Here is a 19,092-nt window from a genome sequence, read left to right as displayed (position 1 = left end):
TGTAAGCATTTTTATTAGTGTTTTAATGATAAATTAATAATGGATTAAGGTTGTTTAATATTAAAAAATCAATCATAAAATAAAATGCTTATAGAAAATTAATGTCATTCTTAAAACCAAAAGAGATAAAATCGAAAATAAACTCTTATTTGGCGCAAAAACAAAATGAGAAAAAAATGATTTATTAATTTAAAATAAAAATACTTTTCTTTTCAACTAGCCTCCAGAGTCTTTCTCTTTACAAACTGTTTTTTCTTTTTCTTTTTTCTCTTATCACTTCAAATCAAACATAATCTATCACTTTTAAAGGACATTAATTTTTGTTCCTTATAATTATTGACACTTTGTAATTGTTTTTAGTGTAACAACTCCATATTAGTTGTATCTTCGTTTATATAATTTATTTTATTATTTTACTTTTAATTTTTAAATTTTATAATTATTTTTAAACTCAATTTACAATAAAAAATTGTCTATAATCAATGTCATAAAAAAATATATTTTATAAATTTAAGATATTTTTATTTTAAAAATTATAATTAAAAAATATATTTTAAATATATATGATATTATATTAATAGATAATAATATTATAATATTATTAGGTTAATATATAAAGTAAATTTATATTTATTAAAATTAAAGTATAATAGATAGAGAAAAGAAGATAAAATAATTGTTAATGAATAAAAAAAATAACTGTAGAATTTATAACAATATATAAAAAAGGATATCATTTTTTGTATCCACATTTCGTTATTTGAGTTTAACCCTTAATTATTATTTTAAAAATTAATTATTTTATGCAAGAGTGTTTGTGTTTTTGCATACACATGTACGCGAGAGTGTTTGTGTTTTTGCTAATAGTTTTATAGAAAACATATACAAATAACGGTTAATGTTTAAAAAATAAACAAATAATTATTTATATATATATATATATATATATAACAACTTAAAATAATAATGTTTTAATTATTATTTTTTATATTTAAAATTTTAATATGTATTATTATATTATTATAAAAGATTTTAAAGTGAGTATATTATTTTTAAAGAAATAAATTATTATTATTTTAAATTATAAAATACACATATTTATTTGATAGGTGTTAACCACCATTTTTTTATGGAAAAAGAAAGCGCTAGGTAGCATATGTCATACTCTTAGCACAAGATTTTGGGCCCAACTCACAAATCCTTTACTCTATTAAGTATCGTCTTTTTTTTTTCTATTAGTTTTTCATTTCAATTTTGATTGAAAAATTTTAAGTAGTTTTTTTTAATTAAGTTTTAATTTTTGAAAAAAATATCAATTAAGTTATTTTCATTAATATTATATCAACACACTAAAGACATTTGTGTGGTTTTGTATTTTCAATTCCAATTTTATTTAATTCTATATCTAAATTGAGATCAATTTTTTGATATAAATATTATACTATATTTTTATTAAAATTGACTTTATTAATTTTTTATGTTACTAAACTTTATCTAAATACTTACTCTTTAAAAATATTAAAATTTAAAATGAAAATAATTTAAAAATTTATTTTTATTATATAATTAAAAGAATAAAAATAAAAAATAAAATAACAATAAAAATATTTATTTATTTATTTATTATTATTACAACAATAAATTAATTTAATATGTAATTATTTTAATTTATTTAATTAAGTATATTAATTAATTTATCAAAGACTTAAAAAATATTAATCATATTATTATTTTGTTTTTGTTTTATGATATTTTTCAGCCTATTTTTTTCTTTTTTATAGCATAGGTCAACCTTTTTTATTCTCCTCTCACTAGGTGAGATTGATTGATTACATAGATATACCAAACAATTTTATTGGATATTATTATAATTCATGTTTATAAATATATATTTATTCAAATCCAAAACCGCCAAATTAGCCTTTGACTTCATTGCCAATAAAAGCCGAAACAGAGCCCAAACCCGTTCAGCTTGCTTAGCTGTAATTTATTAACTACAAACTTAAATATACATATTCATACACCAAACTAATTATATTTATGACTTAAAGTAAGTTTCAAGTGGCTAAGAAATCATCGTTTTTTTTAATATTCAATAAATTTATTCTTTAAATTGAATTATTTTTGTTTATGTTCTTAAATTTAATTATATATATATATATATATATATATTTAAATTTCAAACCTTTTTAAAAAACTCCCTCTTCATATTCTTAATATTTTGGATTAGGTAATTAAAATAAAAAATAATTATATATTAAGCACCAAAATCTTATTTTTTATTTTTTTGTCATAACAACTTGCTTGTTTTGTGTTATATGATGAACACATCGTACGAATTCGAGAAATAAAAGATATTTAATACTAATTATTGTTCAACCCTTAAAACTGTGACAGATGGAAGATAACACGAGAAACTTAAATCAACATAGTTAATTTATTAGGTAATTTATTTACCACAAAAATTGAAAATAAAAAGTATGTATTATAAACCTAAAAGTTATTTAAGTTTATCTATGAAATGATGAGCATATATATATACTATACTTGGTTGCACTGGCTTTCTTTGCAACTTTACAAAGTAATCAAATTTCACCTTCACTGGGACATGCTTGGACTAATTTTTTAAGGTTTTCAATGATCATAACTAGTTTCGTGTTAAATCGATTCACAAAGCACTTTGGCAGCCACCCTGCAGGATCCAACTGAAAACAAAACAAAACAAAAAAATCAACGAGATGATCAACGAGATCGTTGGTGCAAACTTTATTTTACTAAGTTAATTTCGTAAGTATATAAATGCGTGTAAACTTAAAAGAACATTTTTATCTTATGATTGTTAATTACCTGAACAACATAAGTGACCACACATGAATCATCTTCAAGCTTCTCTACCACCCAACCTGACTGAAGCAACAATCCTCTGATCGCATTACTTTGCTTCGGATGCAATCCTGCAGCTATTTCCTTTGGCAGTGAAGCAACTGCTACCACCTGTAACACCCCATTAACATTTTGTCCAATGATTTCAAAGACAAAAAGTACATTTGAACTCAGCAACGTTGTAAAAGTTTTGATGAATACGTTGTTTATGTTTGATAGGAATTTTCGTACTAACCAAGGTACCATCTTCCATTGTTTCACGGCGTTCATAGACAATGAACTCCCTATTCCTGAAGAGAGGCTTCGAGTTATCTCCGAACCTGAGACGAATTATGCTGAGGTTGTCTTCAAGATCTTTTATGTACCTGGCTTCCACCAGATCAGAGTCCCATTGCTGGCTTAAAGAAATAATCAAAAACCAAGATCAGAATGTAATCAGAAAATAACTATTCTGCAGGTACAAAAATAATTTCTTAATCAAATTGAACCCCCATTACAAGGAACAAGCCACATTCACATGTACAAAGAGGAGGAATAAAGAAGAAAGTAAAAGACAAGGAATCGTGCATTTTTTTTGTCATTCCTATGGATGTCAGCCACAAACTAAAAAATAAAGATAGGATCAAGGACAGTGCTAGAGACAAAAGTTTTCTTTTCAACATGCTGGATGGGAATCTAATCCTCTTAACTCTCCTGTTTAAGGTATACTTTTATTCTCTTTTCATTTTCTTTTCCTTTTACTCCCATTCACCTCCCTCACTTTATTTTCTGTCATTTTATGAGAAACTTGACATTCACCTTTGCAGCATCAATGGCATTGGCCACTGTGATGAACTGTTGGGGAGAGACAGATCTAAGAATCCAACGGCTGCGGAACGTGTGGAGTGAGCCTGACCTTCGTTTTGATATCTCCACACCGTTGTCAAGAGTTAGAACCTTCCATCCATCACTGTCCTTCCCTCTGTTTGTGTCTGAAGCTGCCAACAACTCTTGTATGCAGCTTTCACTTGCAAACTGCACAAACCTTCTCAGGGAGTCCTCGCTAATAGACCTTTAACAAAACCATGGTGACACAGAATCTTAATTTCATGAACACAGATAAGTCATAACAAGATTGAACAAAATGGTCACTGCATCATGTGTCAAACACGAACACACTCCCAGAAAAAATATAAGGTTTAGTTTGGTGTTCACCAGGATCGGCTGCAAGGTGCAGGGCTGCTACTCATCGTGGCTGGAATGAGGGTATCAATTGCCTTCAGAAGTTGAATTCTTTACGACAATAAAACACTTGGTAAATTGAAAGGCGATTGCATTATATATATTTATACAAATGTTATATGTAAAAGGGAGAGGGTTGTGTTGTATTGTGTGGTGTGGTGTGATGATATGAGTGGTTTAAAGAGAGGTTGAGAACTGCAAAATAATATGTGAAGTGGGCAGAGGTGATTGCTGCACATGCAGTGCCAGAAGAACCTTACATGATTAGAGCAATAACCCTCTCTCTAGATAAAAGATAGATTCTTTTCTTCCAAAAAAGCAGCAAGAACAAGGGTCGAAAATATGATGCACATGGAGTGTTGGTGGCTTTTGTGAGGGGAACAAAACATTGGAAAATAAAAATACAAGAAATTCATCCACAGATAAAGAGTCATTTACATGTATTTCACATAGCAACTAAAATAATAACAAGATTCAAATACCATGCACGGTTTAACCGGGGAATTTGTAGAAAAAGACATGGTGTAAGGTTACAACCAAGGCTTGTTAAAAAAGATTTACTATATCGACTCTGAAACTGGTATAGATATAGCCATATAGAAAGTTTTCACTCTTTACACGATTTTAGATACAACCGGTATAGAAAGTGTATTTGTTTGTGTATCCTGAATGGAAAATCCCTACCACTTTGGAATGTGAGGCCCCAGTCACGTGTGATGATAGTTGATAGAGCTGGATTGCATTTCAAACAGCAAGGCAAGAAGAAGCGGTCCCAGTGAAGTCTTTGGCACGGTATTTGGGATTGTCCTAAGCGTAACGTTAGGTGCAGTAGCAACAACTAACTTCCCATTCTATTCACCAAAAACTTTTTCCTGCACTGTACCTGCAGTGTTAGCCTCTTATTTTATATAATATATATATATATATATATATATATATATATATATATATATATATATATATACTGAGCCACATATGTTCTGATATGTGACCAGACTTGTGTTGAATTCCACATGCTCTAGTTTGTGGAGCAGTTAAAGACCGAAGTGGGCGCCGAGTAGTGCTCCTTTTTCACACATTTAACAAAGTGACAACAACGTTACGCTGTGATAAGTGATGTACATGTGTACAATGTTGGTGTTTTAAAAAAGACACCCAAGAGTATAATGAAAGCAAGAAAATTATCCATTCAGATACGCCTTCTACGATTTCATTACATTCATTATTACATCCACCTTATCGAATATAAATAAACAAAGGAGTGGTTATGTTATGTTATATTATGTTTATTCGAATTCATTTTAATGTAAACTTTGTTAGAAGTAGCATAGCAGGACAATTTAGCAGAACAAAAGTACAGGAACAGTTTTAAAAAGGAACAGAATTTTATGTAACATGTGCCAACTGTAAATTGAAAATAGAAAATAGTATAGGGTAGCCATGAAGATGGTCCAACTTGCATCATGCTTAATTAGATAAACTGTGATTTTGTATTGATCTATGAATCCAGGTTGTCCTGTTTCCAACATGAGGCATATTGACAACTGATCCTGCCTTAAAATGCCAAGTAAAGTTACAAAAACCATTTATTAGAAAGCAGATCATCGAGTTGCTTTTCTCCAATCCAATCATTGCCCATACATCAACAAAAGAAAATAAGAGCAGAGGCGGGATAGGGGGAAAGAATTTTGAATGTGATGTTTAATTATTATGTGTATAAGGATCATGACTTTCATCAAGTCAAGATCACCCACTTAAAGACAATACACAGAATAATACTTAAAAGGAGATCCACTTTTGCTTTTCATGCTTCAAACCTGCAAAGTCTTCAATGTTTTATTTTTTGGTTCACCAATTCTCAATGTTCTTGGACTTAGATTTCATAACCTAGAATTTTACTAAACATCGGCTTCAAAGTAACTATTTTTATACCACTAATTTTTTCTATCTATCTTTTGAAAAACAATATTGTGAGAGAGATGAAAGATTCGCATAAAAAAATCAATGACCTACTCAATGGGGGAGCTGAAACCAACCTTTGGCTTGAGAAGGGAAACAGCGGCATGGTCAATTGCAATACAATCACTGTCTTTGAATTGTGCTTCCACAACTACATTATTTATGTGACATAGTAGGTTCGCACATAACATAAGTCGAGTGGGAACCTAGAACATGAGTTTGGAAGCTTGTAAGTTGTTGGGTACTAGCCACACATGGTTGTGTTGGATGTAAATGCAGAGACCAATAATGTGGATGAAACCCCACGAACCAAAAGGTGGGACTCGGAATTATTAGACATGTTTGGACAGCACTACAAATAAGTATAATAATGGGGGCCGAAAACCACCATTATGCTACTCTTCAAAAATCAAACCAAACTAATTCTTATCCAGATGCGGCCTGTGGGGAAGCCCAATATGTAACCAAACATTTTCAGGAGTAAACGATACACTTTTTCAACGCGCCATGGAGGGTGAAGAGAACAAGAAATATTTAAATTATGATGGCTATTTGAACGATATCATAGATGAACAATTCTTTAATTTTACACGTGAGTTTAAAGTCTAATTCATACAAAATTACAAAATTGGTTTTTAAAGTAAAATTTGTACTTTACTTATGTATTACGAAATTTTCTTATTTATAATTAACGTGAAATTTCGTGTTAAATACTCAAAAAAGTTAAAGTTAAAGTTTTGATTGCATATATTATCCTCCATTCTCCTTATACAACACCTAAGTTTTGATTGTAACTTGTTTTGTGTACCGAGTCTCAATTATTTTGTAAAATTTCTCAAATTTTCTTTAAATTTCACTTAAGGACTTCATTGAACATAAACAAGTACAATCATCACTGATATTACAAACCACTCACCCAACCTTTTAACCTTGGATGGACCATACATTAGTGAATGATCACAAAAAAAGATTTTTATTAAAATTAGAGGAAAATGAATTTTGTGACTCTTTGCACATTCACAATATAATTTTGAAGTGTCAATTTAATCAAATACAATTGATAATAATTTTTTTATATAACATGCATGTCCTGTACACTTATTTCATAACCATTGAATTAAACTACCATTAAATTTGGTTTCTCTTACATCTCTCCAAGAATTCATACAAAAAGAAAATCCTAAGCTCTCGTACCAAATTGAAAAGTATGATTTATTATATGATTTTTATTAAGTATTTTTATATACAAATAATATGTTATTATAATATTTTACTCTCTTACAAATCAAAAACTAAATTAATGATTTTTTTATTATACAATATTTTGTGTTGTTATACAAACCTATAATTTAGGTAATAAAATATTTTCATCTCGAACAAAACTACATAAAGAACAAATATGATCTAAGTAGAGGAGAAAGACCTTAGGAAAAATAATATTTTTGGGTTAAATATAATTTTTGTCCTTTAACTTTCAATCAAAATTATATTTAGTTCATCTTCAAAATTTTAAAACAATTTAGTCTCTCATCTTTAAAAGTGCATAGATTTAGTCCATTTAACAAAATTTTGTTAAATTTATTTAAAATTTAAAACGTGTTTGTCAACTAATGTTAGAGTGAAAATGTGTAAAATGGTCTAAACAACTCAAATGTTATCATAAAACGTGTTTGAAACGTCAAATAAACTTAACAAAATTGGGATAGAAAAACTAAATATACACATTTATAAAGTTAAAGTAGAGGGGACTAGATTGGATGAATGTTTTAAAAATGTAAGTGTGACTTTTAGTTTCACATTGATTAGAAGATGGTGAAATATGTTTTTGATCTCTTAACTTTCGATGAAAGTTAAAATTAGTCCATATTTCAAATTCTGACTTAATTTAGTCTTCCAACCTTAGAAATACATACATTTTGTCATTTTAACCAAATTTTATTAAATTTATTTGACGTTTCTAACATGTTTCATGATCACATTTCAGTTATTTAGACCGTTTGACAAATTTTCATTTCAATGTTAGTTGATAAATGCATTTAAAACTTAAAGCGTTAGATAAATTTAACAAAATTTGTTTTAAAAAGACTAAATACAGACATTTCTAAAATTCTAGGACTAAATTTGATCAAAATTTGAAAAAAGATTAATTCAAATTTTCACAGGAAATGAAGGAGAAAAACATATTTAACCCATTAGAAATTAACAAATTTAGTAATATATAAGAAAAAATATTATATTAATAACTTGTGGATTAAACTTATCTTTCATTTCTATTATGTCTTTCTAAGGAATTTTCTAAAAAAAAAAATCAATAATATGATATGAGAAGGTACTCATGATTTTTTGTCATTTTGTTCCTATTGATTCTTCGGTTGTTAAAACATCAAAGAGATTAACAATTAAAAAAGACTTTTTTTTTTATTGTGCAATTCAAGAGATTATTATATAATTAAAAAAAGTTTTAAATAGTATAATTTATAAAACATTTGTGTTTTAAATACATTTTAAGAATTAAATTTTAAATTTGCAGTGATAAAAAATGTATTTTATATATTATATATAATTAAATTTCTTAACAAATTTTGTTATGATTTAACAAAAGTTTGATGGAAAATTAGTATACATTGAGTTTATATTTAAACAAAAAACTATTATAAAATTAATATCTTCTATACATCTATAAAGAAAATATTTCTTTTTGAGTGTCCAAATTTATAATAAAAATATTTTTTATTAAAATAATTATTTTATCAATTTTACTCTTTATGTAACTAATTCTTATAAAAAATAAAAAATATTTACACTGAAGTTATAAAAAAAGTTACATTTAATTTTATAATTATAACAATATTTTCCAATATAAATAATTTCTCTTTTCAGTGTACACATATTTTTCAATTTTATCATTTAATGTTTTTTAAATTAAAATAATTATTTTATCAATTTTATTAATATCTTTGTGTTTAGAGATGACAAATAAACCCGTGCCCGTGGGTATCACCCGAACCCGTCCCCGTTTTGACGGAGAATCCCCGCTTTGACTGGGTATGGGTATGGCTATGGGTAATACCCGAAATTTTCAACTGGGGATGGGGATATATATATACCCGCCCAAATATCCGTCCCCGCTTAAATTACTAAACTATTTATAATTTATTAAATAATCTAAAAAATATATATAAATAAATAATATATTTACACATAAAATATAATATAATATAATATAATATAATATAATATAATATAGTATATATACATATAAATAAAATATACTTTTATATATATATATATATATATATATATATATATATATATTTACACATATACATGTAATATAATATAATATAATATAATATACATATAATATATATACATAATAATATAATATAATATATATAATATATACGTATAAAACAAATTAATCATTTAACTAGTGAGATCTTTTATAAACAAATTTATAACATTACAAATTTATAAAAATTTAAAAGAAATATATATATATATATATATATATATATATATATAAAAGCATAAAATATCTACGCATATACATATAATATATATTCATAATAATATAATATATATTATTATATTTATATTATTATATAATATAATATAATATATACTTAAAATAAATATATATCTATAAAAAAAATATATATATATATATATATATATATATATATATATATATATATAAACATAAGATACCCACACATATAATATATATACATAGTAATAATAATATAATATATAATATAATATAATATATATAAATAATTATATATATATATAAACATAAGATATCCACACATATAATATATATATACATAGTAATATAATATATAATATAATATAATATAATATAATATATATATATATATATATATATATATATATATATATATATATAACATATTTCTCATTCTCTTTGTTTTTTGTTATACACTTTGTTTACTCTCTCAATTGTCTGGTTTGTTTTTCAAGATTTAATTTTGAAGGTAATTTTTCTTCTTCTTATTACATAATTTTTACTCTCTGTACATGGTTATGTTCAAATAGGTGTTCCTCAATTTCATTCTATGAAATAATTTTTAGGTTACACATTTGATTATCTTTATTTATTTATTTATTTTCATGAAAATGTTTGACTCTTATTTTGTAGCTCTTCTTTTTGTTACTTTGGTTATACACTTTTTTACTCTCTTTTAATTGTTTGGCTTGTTCTGTAAGGTTTAAGCAGATCTTCAAGGTACTTTTCCTTTTATCATAATCTTAATTATACATTTTTTTTCCGTTATGTTATGTTCAAATGGATATTCTCAAATTTGGGTCACACATTTAATTATCTTTACTCCTTTATGATAATTTTATTTATTATTTATTTTTTGTTTCATGATAATGTTTAATTCTCAATTTTAAGTGCTCAATTGCATAAATCCTTAATTTAATTCAAGATCAAAAGATGAAGAATCTATGTTTAAATTTGAATTATTATTAATTTAATTTTGTTATTTGTGCTATTTCGTTTAAGTGGTATAATATAAATTTTTAATAGTATAAAAAATATTTGAAATATTTTTAAACTTGATTATTGGTTTTTCTTTTATATTTTGTTAAAAAAGAAATTAACCTTTTTACTTTGTTTGATTTTTTTTTGTTACGTATGTTAGTTTCTAGAGAAAATGAGCACAGGAGATCAAGATTTGCAGGTACCAAGTCCACCACAGTGTTCACAACAACCAACTCCCTTTCAAAGTTCCAATAATGACAGTCAATCTCCATTGAATCCATCTACGCAAACACCTTCAGAAGTTCATGATGAAATACATTCAACAACACAAGTAGAGCCTGAGAAAGGGAAATTGAAAAGTGTTGTGTGGGAACACTTTGAAAAGATAAAAGTTGATGGAAAATACAAAGCTAAATGTAACTATTGCAAGAAACTGCTTGGTGGAGAAACAAAGAATGGAACAAAGCACTTGCACCATCATACAAACATATGTATTCAAAAGAAGGCTTTAGCAAAAGGAAAAGGGGGACAAAAAACACTTTTTTCTAAGATTTCAAGTGGCAAAAAGGAATTGGCTTGTGGAGCTTATAATGAAGAAAATGCCAAGAGGGAACTTGCAACAATGATTATATTGCATGAATATCCATTGTCAATAGTGGACCATATTGGTTTTATTAGATTCGTGACAACAATTCAACCATTATTTCAACTTCCTTCACGAAATACGATAAAGAAAGAGATACTCAGCATCTATGAACATGAAAAACAAGTTGTTATGAAGTTGATAGATACAAATAAAGGAAGAATAGCAATTACATCGGATATGTGGACTGCAAGCAATCAAAAGAAAGGGTATATGTCTATCACAGCTCACTATATTGATGACAATTGGACATTGCAAAATATAATTTTGAGGTACACCTTTTTTAATTTATAAATTTTCCAGTAATTTTTTTTATGCACCTCTAGAAAGATTATATGTCTTACAAAATATTGCTTAATTTATAGGTTCATTTATGTTCCCGCACCTCACACAGCTGATCGACTTTGCAATGTATTAGTTGATTGTTTGTTCGATTGGAATATTGATACAAAATTGTCTACTATCACTTTAGACAACTGCAGCACAAATGATAGCATGATTGAAAAAATTAAGGATAAGTTGAAGTTGGACACACTCATTAAGAAAGGGTCTTTGCTTCATATGCGTTGTTCAGCACATATCCTTAATTTGATTGTGAAAGAAGGGTTAGCCGTCCTAAAAGAAGGGGTGGAAAAAATTTGAGAAAGTGTAGCATATTGGACAGCAACTCCTAAAAGAATGGAAAAATTTGAGGAAACAGCTAGACAATTGCGAATTTCTTTCACTAAAAAGTTAAGTTTGGATTGCCCAACTAGATGGAATTCTACTTACAAGATGCTTGATATTGCCATATGTTATAAGGATGTGTTTTTTAGGTTAAAGCAACGTGAAGCTCAATACACTTCTTTGCCAACTGATATGCAGTGGGAATTTGCAAAGGATGTTTGTCGAAGGCTAAAATTATTTAATGACATCACAGAAATCATTTCTGGCTCCAAATACCCAACTGCCAACATCTTTTTCCCAAAGATTTGTGAGATCAAGATTGCAATAAATGATTGGGTTAAATCTCCTGAGATAACCATTCAAAATATGGCAATACAAATGTTAAAGAAATTTGAAAGTTACTGGAGTGTTATTCATGATATATTGGCAATTGCTTCAGTTTTAGATCCAAGGTACAAGATGGACATGTTAGAATATTATTTTTATAAATTGTATGGTAATGATTTTGATCTGAAACTTAGTAGGATTCGTCAAATGTGCTATGATTTGGTTTTGGAATATCAATCAAAAAAGAATGAAACTTCTTCTTATAGAGCTACATCATTGGAGTTGGGAAAGGATGTTGATAATGATGCGAATGAATTTTTAGAGTTTATGGCAAAAAAGAAAAAATCTAAAACTACAGTTATGAAAACAGAGTTGGATTATTACTTGGAAGAAGATAATTTGCCGGTTACACAAGAATTTGATATCCTATCATGGTGGAAAACAAATGGGTTAAAGTTTCCAACCCTTCAAGCAATTGCAAGGGATGTTTTAGCTATTCCAATAACAATTGTAGCTTCTGAATCTGCTTTTAGTACTGGTGGTCAGATATTAACTTCTCACCGTAGTCGACTTCATCATACTACTATAGAGGCTTTGATGTGTACAAGAAGTTGGATATGGAACTCAAACCATCTAGGTAAGTTACTCAAATTTATTAATATTTTTTGTTAGTATTTTTTGTGAATTCTCATCTAATATTCTACATTTGGTGTTTGTAGGTGTTAAAAAATTAAAAGGAAAAGATGTTCTCATGAGTGAAAATGAATCTGATGAAGAAGGTACATTATATTCTAGTAATTAAAATTTTCAATTTCAATTATTATATCATATCTAATTTTTCATTTTTTTTCTATGTGTAGGTGGATCGAATGCAAATGAAACCACTGATCATTTGTAAAATTAATAAATATTTTGGTTATTATAAAATTTTAGTAATGTGTAATTTTTTAGCTTTTATATAATTATTTGAATTTTATTTAGTTGTTATTTGATACTTTAATTTGAGATTTATACTATTATAATATTTTTCTTAATATTTGACATCATGAAAATCAAAAAGAGTATGTTATTTTAATATTGAATATTTTGATAGTATCATGATTCCGTTGGTGTGATTTTTAAATTTTTTTTATAAAAAATATTTAATTGATATATGGAACAATAAAAAAATGGGTATGGGTATGGGTATAAGAAAATACCCGTTACCCGGTGGGGATGAGGATGGGTCAAAAGTTGTATACCCGTTGGGTTTGGGGATGGGGATGGGGATGAATTTTTATTATGGGGATGGGATCATGATACCCGCCCCGCCCCGTTGCCATCCCTATTTGTGTTTAACATTTTTTTCTATTTGATCATTTTCTTAAATTTAACCACTTTTAAATTAAAAAAAAAGCAGTTATAAAATAAATAAAAACTATTTATCACAAAGTTACAAAATTTATTTATATTAAATTTCATAATTATAACAATAACAATTATAATGTCCCATTTTAATAGTTTAAATATTACTAAAATATAGCATAAATTAATATAATTTTACAATACTATTGTCACATCACTTATATACATTCTCAAGTTATTATACAGTTATTATATCATGATCCTATTACAATATCATGCTTCTACATAACATGATATAAAGTTGTTCATTTCTAAGACATCAAATTTCTCAACATCAAGAGGTGTCTCTCATTTTTATCTCCATCCCTCCACACCAATAAGATGATCATTGTAAGAGAAAAACACAATATATATAAACAACAATAAAAGAGGGTAAATCAGTTCATAAAAAAAAATCATATACCAATTAAACTTATCACATCATAAAATAACATATTTCAAACATTTATTAAAAAAATACATTCTCTAAACTCAATTATTTAAATTTATACATTGACTCAGAAATAAATTATACACCTGTCATAAAAGAAAATTATGACAAAGAACTTGACTGGCCATGCATCAATTTTCTATAGAGAGAATAAGTTACTGTACATTTGTTCTTCAAAAGCTTATTATTAAAAAAAAAAAAACTTCGAATAAAGTAACACAGACCTCGTAATTGATTTTATAAGTTTAGTTAAGAATGTAAATTGAATCTCAAATAAATTTTGAAAAAATAGGGGTGGAAGAAGAAATAAAGGGAGCGAATAACATCGAATAACCCCCAAATTGAACACGTAAGAGCCCCAGAACCACAAAAAGCAAAACAGAGAAAGATGTAGTATTGTTTATTTATTTTATTATTTTATTTAATTATAATAAGTTGGTATTTGTTTGGAATTGGTGGCTGAGGATGAGAACCGGAGGAACGGATGAATGGTGAGAAGAGAGGAAAAAAGCAGGAACGTTGAAAAATATGAAACTGAATTAGCAGAATAATATTATGAAATTGAAAGCTATTCCTTCATCGCGTAATTCCTTTGTAGTAGGTGGAGACTGCAATCACAATGTTGCTGCTTCTTCATCTTCTTCTTCATCATCATCATCATCCTGTCACAGACAAAGCATTGTGATAGTTGCAAACAAAAACAGGAAGCAGCACGAGACTCAGGGTTCCGAATCTACTCCTCCAAGAATCACATCCAACGTCAAGCAAAACCTCCGCTTCCTCAAGCTATGGAAGGTAACTTAACCTCACTCAATTTCCCCAACCCTACCCTCATATGCATACTCATTTCTACTCTTATGCCATTCGATAGAGCTTCCAAAGTAGAAATTCTGCAACTCCAAGACCTTCAACCAGTTACCGCAAGAAGAAGGTGGAGAAGGATGAGGATGTTGTGGACACCGACCTCTATCGTGACCCCACCTCCTCTCTCTACTAGTAACTCCACAATCATTCTTTCATCTTTCTTTCGCTTAATTATCTTTAAATATAACATTATATGAATGTCCTCTGCAGTACGAACCAGGTGGGTATTGACAATGCCGTCCCTGTATTGCTTGTGGATGGCTATAATGTGTGTGGATATTGGATGAAACTCAAGAAACATTTCATGAAAGGAAGACTTGATATTGCTCGCCAAAAGCTAATTGACGAGCTTGTGACCTTCAGCATGCTTAGAGGTCCCTCTCTCTACCTCTTATTTGCCTATCAATCCCCACACTGCAAGTATTTTTTTTGTCTCTAAATTTAGTCGTCTTTTCTTTTGTGCAGAGGTCAAAGTGGTTGTTGTCTTTGATGCAATGATGTCTGGACTCCCCAGCCACAAAGAAGATTTCGCAGGGTACTCTTTTATCTATTTTTGCCATACTATATAGTCGCAGTGAAGGACCATTTCTTTAACATATCAATTTACATTTTAAATTCCTCCATGTTCTGATGTTGTATTTTGGCCATTTTGCAGTCTTGATATTATTTTCTCAGGGGAAACATGCGCTGATACATGGATTGAAAAAGAGGTTAGATATTACTACAGGATGCTTTACTGTAGCTCCCAACTTCCTTCTTTTGTAACAGGATTTAGGAAACTGAATTTTACTGTCAGTTTGATATACTACTAATGTGTTTGAGTAAATAACTTAAATACTTTGGATCAGTTTGAATAAACCTGTTCATAATCACTTGTATCCTATAAGAGAACAAAATAAGAAACAAAATCCATCTAGTCTGATGGGAAAACTTTTATAAAAGTTGAAGTTTATGAGTTGATTTTAACTTACCAGGCAGAAGTTCAATTCATTTTAATCTCTTATTCTTTTCCTATAAGTATTTATTGGGAATTTATTAAAAAGCTGTACTGTAAAGTTTACTGGAATAAGCTGAAATGTAGTTTATTATGTTAACTAGTTTCATGAAACTTATTGAAATAAGCTAGCCAGATCTTATAGGAAGGTCACAAGCCATTTCTGTAAACCCACATAAGCTCTTCCATTGCCCTGTGGATCCTGTTTCCAATGTCACTTCTATATAAACACACGGGCCTTAAATTGCGATGAATCATTATGAATGCCAGGCATGTGCTTTAGAACTAAGGTCATCTCCTTTTACAGTGCTTCAATCTTGCTTTCATTCAGTGAATCTTCAGTAGAGAATCACGTCATCTTTATGAGTACAGCACATCTTTCATTTCCTCTCATTCTTCGAGTGGAACTTAACAGTAGTATTTTTTGCTCATTTTAGGTTGCAGCTTTAAGAGAGGATGGTTGCCCCAAAGTCTGGGTAGTCACTTCTGATCATTGCCATCAGCAAGCAGCACATGGAGCTGTATGCTTCCTTCCTATAAATTGAAAACTTGAGTGAAATGGATGCAACTTGATTGTCAATTGTCTTCACAATTCTTTTCCAGCTATGAGTATTTGACTCTCCTTAGCAAAATATGCAAATTATTTAATTTCTGCATAAATAAAAGTAATTGTCGGATCTGATCATGTTTTCCTTTTCTTGATTCTTCAAATGTTGGTAAATATCATCAATGAACATTAAGTAACAGTGTCTGCATTGTGCTATTTTTATTGGTGAGAGATATTTATATTGCTGCTTACTTTCAGGGAGCCTTTATTTGGAGTTGCAAGGCGTTGGTAACAGAGGTAAAACATTAATTTGAGGCAGCATTGTTCTGTTATCGTCAAAAAAATTTCTTTCTTAAATTATCTGACACTCTACATGGCACACAATTGCAGGTTTTCTGGTGGTATATTAGATTTATTAGTTTACGTCTGTTTAAATTATATAGAAATTTCTTTATTTTAACATACCATATGAATTTTATTCCCTTTAATGATATTTACATTGGTCCGTTTTCCTAATTTTTTGGGTAGTAGATCAAAGCATCGCAAAAGGAGGTTGAAAGGATGCTTCAAGAGCAAAGGTGTGCCCTGACTGCAATAATTTGAGAAAATATTGATTTTGTGTCTGAAGTTTGGTTTGGTTATTCTCTCATAATTTATTTCTCAGTATGCTTTATGGGTTAGTGTGTGCAATAATCTAGGTTGCTATTATATGGTTTACCATCTCCAGTTGGTTAACACTCCAAGCTGCATCAATCATTTGTAGCATACCAAAATGACACGTGAAATAAAAAAAAGAAAAAAGAAAAATAAGACAGTGGTTACTAGAGCAAAACTCACTCAGTTAATAGACATCTTGGTTTATACTGTATATGCTTCCATTTTAATTCTTGACAGGCTTCCTGTAATAAAATAAAATACACCAAAATAAGAAGGAAAAGAAAACAGTATTTGACATGTATTTTTGTAAGTTCATGCAATCATGGGCAAAACCAGCATCCAAAACCCTACCCACATCCCTCCAATAAAACAAAACTTACAATAAAGAAAGAAAAATGACAAGCAACCTTTGAAGTTTGATATTTTGCTTTGTTAAAATGCACATATTAGGGGTGTTTGTTGCATAGTTTGGTTCGACTCTTGGTTATAAATGCATCTGAACCAAACATTAAATTTATAGGCCATTTGGATTGAAAATAAAAAATCCAAATCAAACCAATTTTTACAATTTGGTTTGATCGGTTTTATGGTTTTCTTGTATAAATTTGCAATAGTACATCCAATCTTATTTTTTTGACATGATAATCTAATGTTATATAGTTACAAATAGTTTCATTTTTTACTAAAGATTGTTCTCTTCAGCATGGTGCATATTATTAAACAATTTGTTTATACAAATTAGCAAAATTTTTTATCAGCAAAGAAACTATAATAAAATATAAAGACACAAGGGGTGCTTATCCTTTTACAATAAAAGAAAACTAAAGACCAAAATTGGTTATGTTATATTTATATATTGTGACATATATACTGTATAACTTGCATAATATACATCCGATAACCCTGACAAATCTCATGCACACATTTATACAATATTACACAAAATTCAAAACCAAAACCGTATCGGTTTATTTTAGTAATATTTTATTTTGCTTTAGTACCTTTTTTCTCCCAAGACTCTTGATTTAATCTTCACACTACCAAGATATATCCTCTATCACTCCATTCATATTTTGAAAATACTCATTACATTTTTTTTCTTGCGCAAACAAAGTAGGTATATAATAATATTTAAATAATTGATTTCAGCAAATGAACCGAATCACTCCCTACTGTAAAAAACTATTCAAATTGATAGAAATTTAATTGATTGTTGGATTTTTGGATTGTTTTTTGGTTATTTTTTTGGAGCAGTTTGGTTCTGAACATCACTATGGCGCATAATGTTTTTACAATTGAATTGAATCAATTTGATTGTGCTATTTATGTTGGTCTTTTGAGAACACACCATGCTATCACAGTGACAGATCTTGCTTATTTGTTTGCTGCATGTTGTGTACAGTTCCACCTCTTTTCAAGGTAGATTATTGAAGCACAATCTTGATGCAGAAGTAGTGGATGCCCTAAAGGACCTGAGGAAACAACTATCTGAAAATGAGTTGAAGTAAAATATGATGTCTGACAGAAAAATTCTCTACAAGGTTTTAATACTTTATCTAGTGCTTGATACTTTTCATTTTTAGGCATGCAGACGTGCATTTATTATAGTGCTGCTGGAACCTTTGACGCTTTGGTTGAAATATTTTTTTACGTAATGACTAAACACAAACAGCACACAATCAACGTCAACTATGGAAAATGACACTGCTTACATTAAAGTGAACTGAGATATTGTATTTACTGATACACCTAACATCAATCAACATGCTTTTAATATCTTAGTAATCAGTACCTTGAATGATCAATAATATACCCTCACAAGGACTGTTAAGATTGATTTTTGCTCATGAAAGAAATGCAAAATCACTGTAATTTAGAGCTGATGTATTACTAATTCTTTTCTCTCTGAATGATTTGTAGGAAATAATTCTACTTAGCAGATGACCAAAACTCGTTTAGGAGTAATGCGAGTATTTTTGTTACT

At 28.5% G+C, this 19,092-nt stretch overlaps 2 protein-coding genes across 12 annotated transcripts; one reads left to right on the top strand and one right to left on the bottom strand.

Annotated features, from left to right (window-relative positions):
- Window positions 1-2,418: 2,418 nt before the first annotated feature.
- LOC114177097 (Polyketide cyclase/dehydrase and lipid transport superfamily protein) lies at window positions 2,419-4,957 on the bottom strand. Of its 7 annotated transcripts, none has more exons than XM_028062337.2 (6): window positions 4,789-4,957; window positions 4,078-4,155; window positions 3,682-3,934; window positions 3,119-3,277; window positions 2,848-2,994; window positions 2,419-2,705 (listed from the first exon to the last, which is right to left on the bottom strand). In XM_028062337.2, the coding sequence occupies exons 2-6, from the start codon at window positions 4,110-4,112 to the stop codon at window positions 2,586-2,588; spliced, it is 714 nt and encodes a 237-aa protein (XP_027918138.2). In that variant the 5' UTR covers window positions 4,113-4,155; window positions 4,789-4,957; the 3' UTR covers window positions 2,419-2,585. The 7 variants fall into 7 exon arrangements, with proteins under 7 accessions (XP_027918138.2, XP_027918139.2, XP_027918137.2 ...); XM_028062338.2 differs by lacking the exon at window positions 4,789-4,957 and adding an exon at window positions 4,587-4,663; XM_028062336.2 differs by lacking the exon at window positions 4,789-4,957 and having other exon boundaries at window positions 4,078-4,289.
- A 9,533-nt stretch (window positions 4,958-14,490) lies between these two features.
- LOC114175636 (yacP-like NYN domain protein) lies at window positions 14,491-18,831 on the top strand. 5 transcript variants are annotated; one of them, XR_014993943.1, is made up of 9 exons: window positions 14,491-14,841; window positions 14,918-15,042; window positions 15,121-15,284; window positions 15,376-15,445; window positions 15,566-15,620; window positions 16,342-16,513; window positions 16,710-16,748; window positions 16,983-17,029; window positions 18,511-18,649. XR_014993943.1 is itself a non-coding variant. In XM_085671413.1 (9 exons), the coding sequence occupies exons 1-8, from the start codon at window positions 14,602-14,604 to the stop codon at window positions 16,980-16,982; spliced, it is 780 nt and encodes a 259-aa protein (XP_085527539.1). In that variant the 5' UTR covers window positions 14,491-14,601; the 3' UTR covers window positions 16,983-17,029; window positions 18,511-18,649. The 5 variants fall into 5 exon arrangements, 3 of the variants coding, with proteins under 3 accessions (XP_085527539.1, XP_027916208.1, XP_027916205.1); XR_014993944.1 differs by having other exon boundaries at window positions 16,980-17,029; XM_085671413.1 differs by having other exon boundaries at window positions 16,342-16,425; window positions 16,980-17,029.
- Window positions 18,832-19,092: the final 261 nt, after the last annotated feature.

This window comes from Vigna unguiculata, chromosome 3, assembly GCF_037176805.1.
Source record: "Vigna unguiculata cultivar grain cowpea cultivar isolate G323 ecotype 2 chromosome 3, ASM3717680v1, whole genome shotgun sequence".
Taxonomy (NCBI): Eukaryota; Viridiplantae; Streptophyta; class Magnoliopsida; order Fabales; family Fabaceae; genus Vigna; species Vigna unguiculata.
Note: the sequence above shows the minus strand (reverse complement) of the source record. Positions and strands in the feature narration are given on the sequence as shown.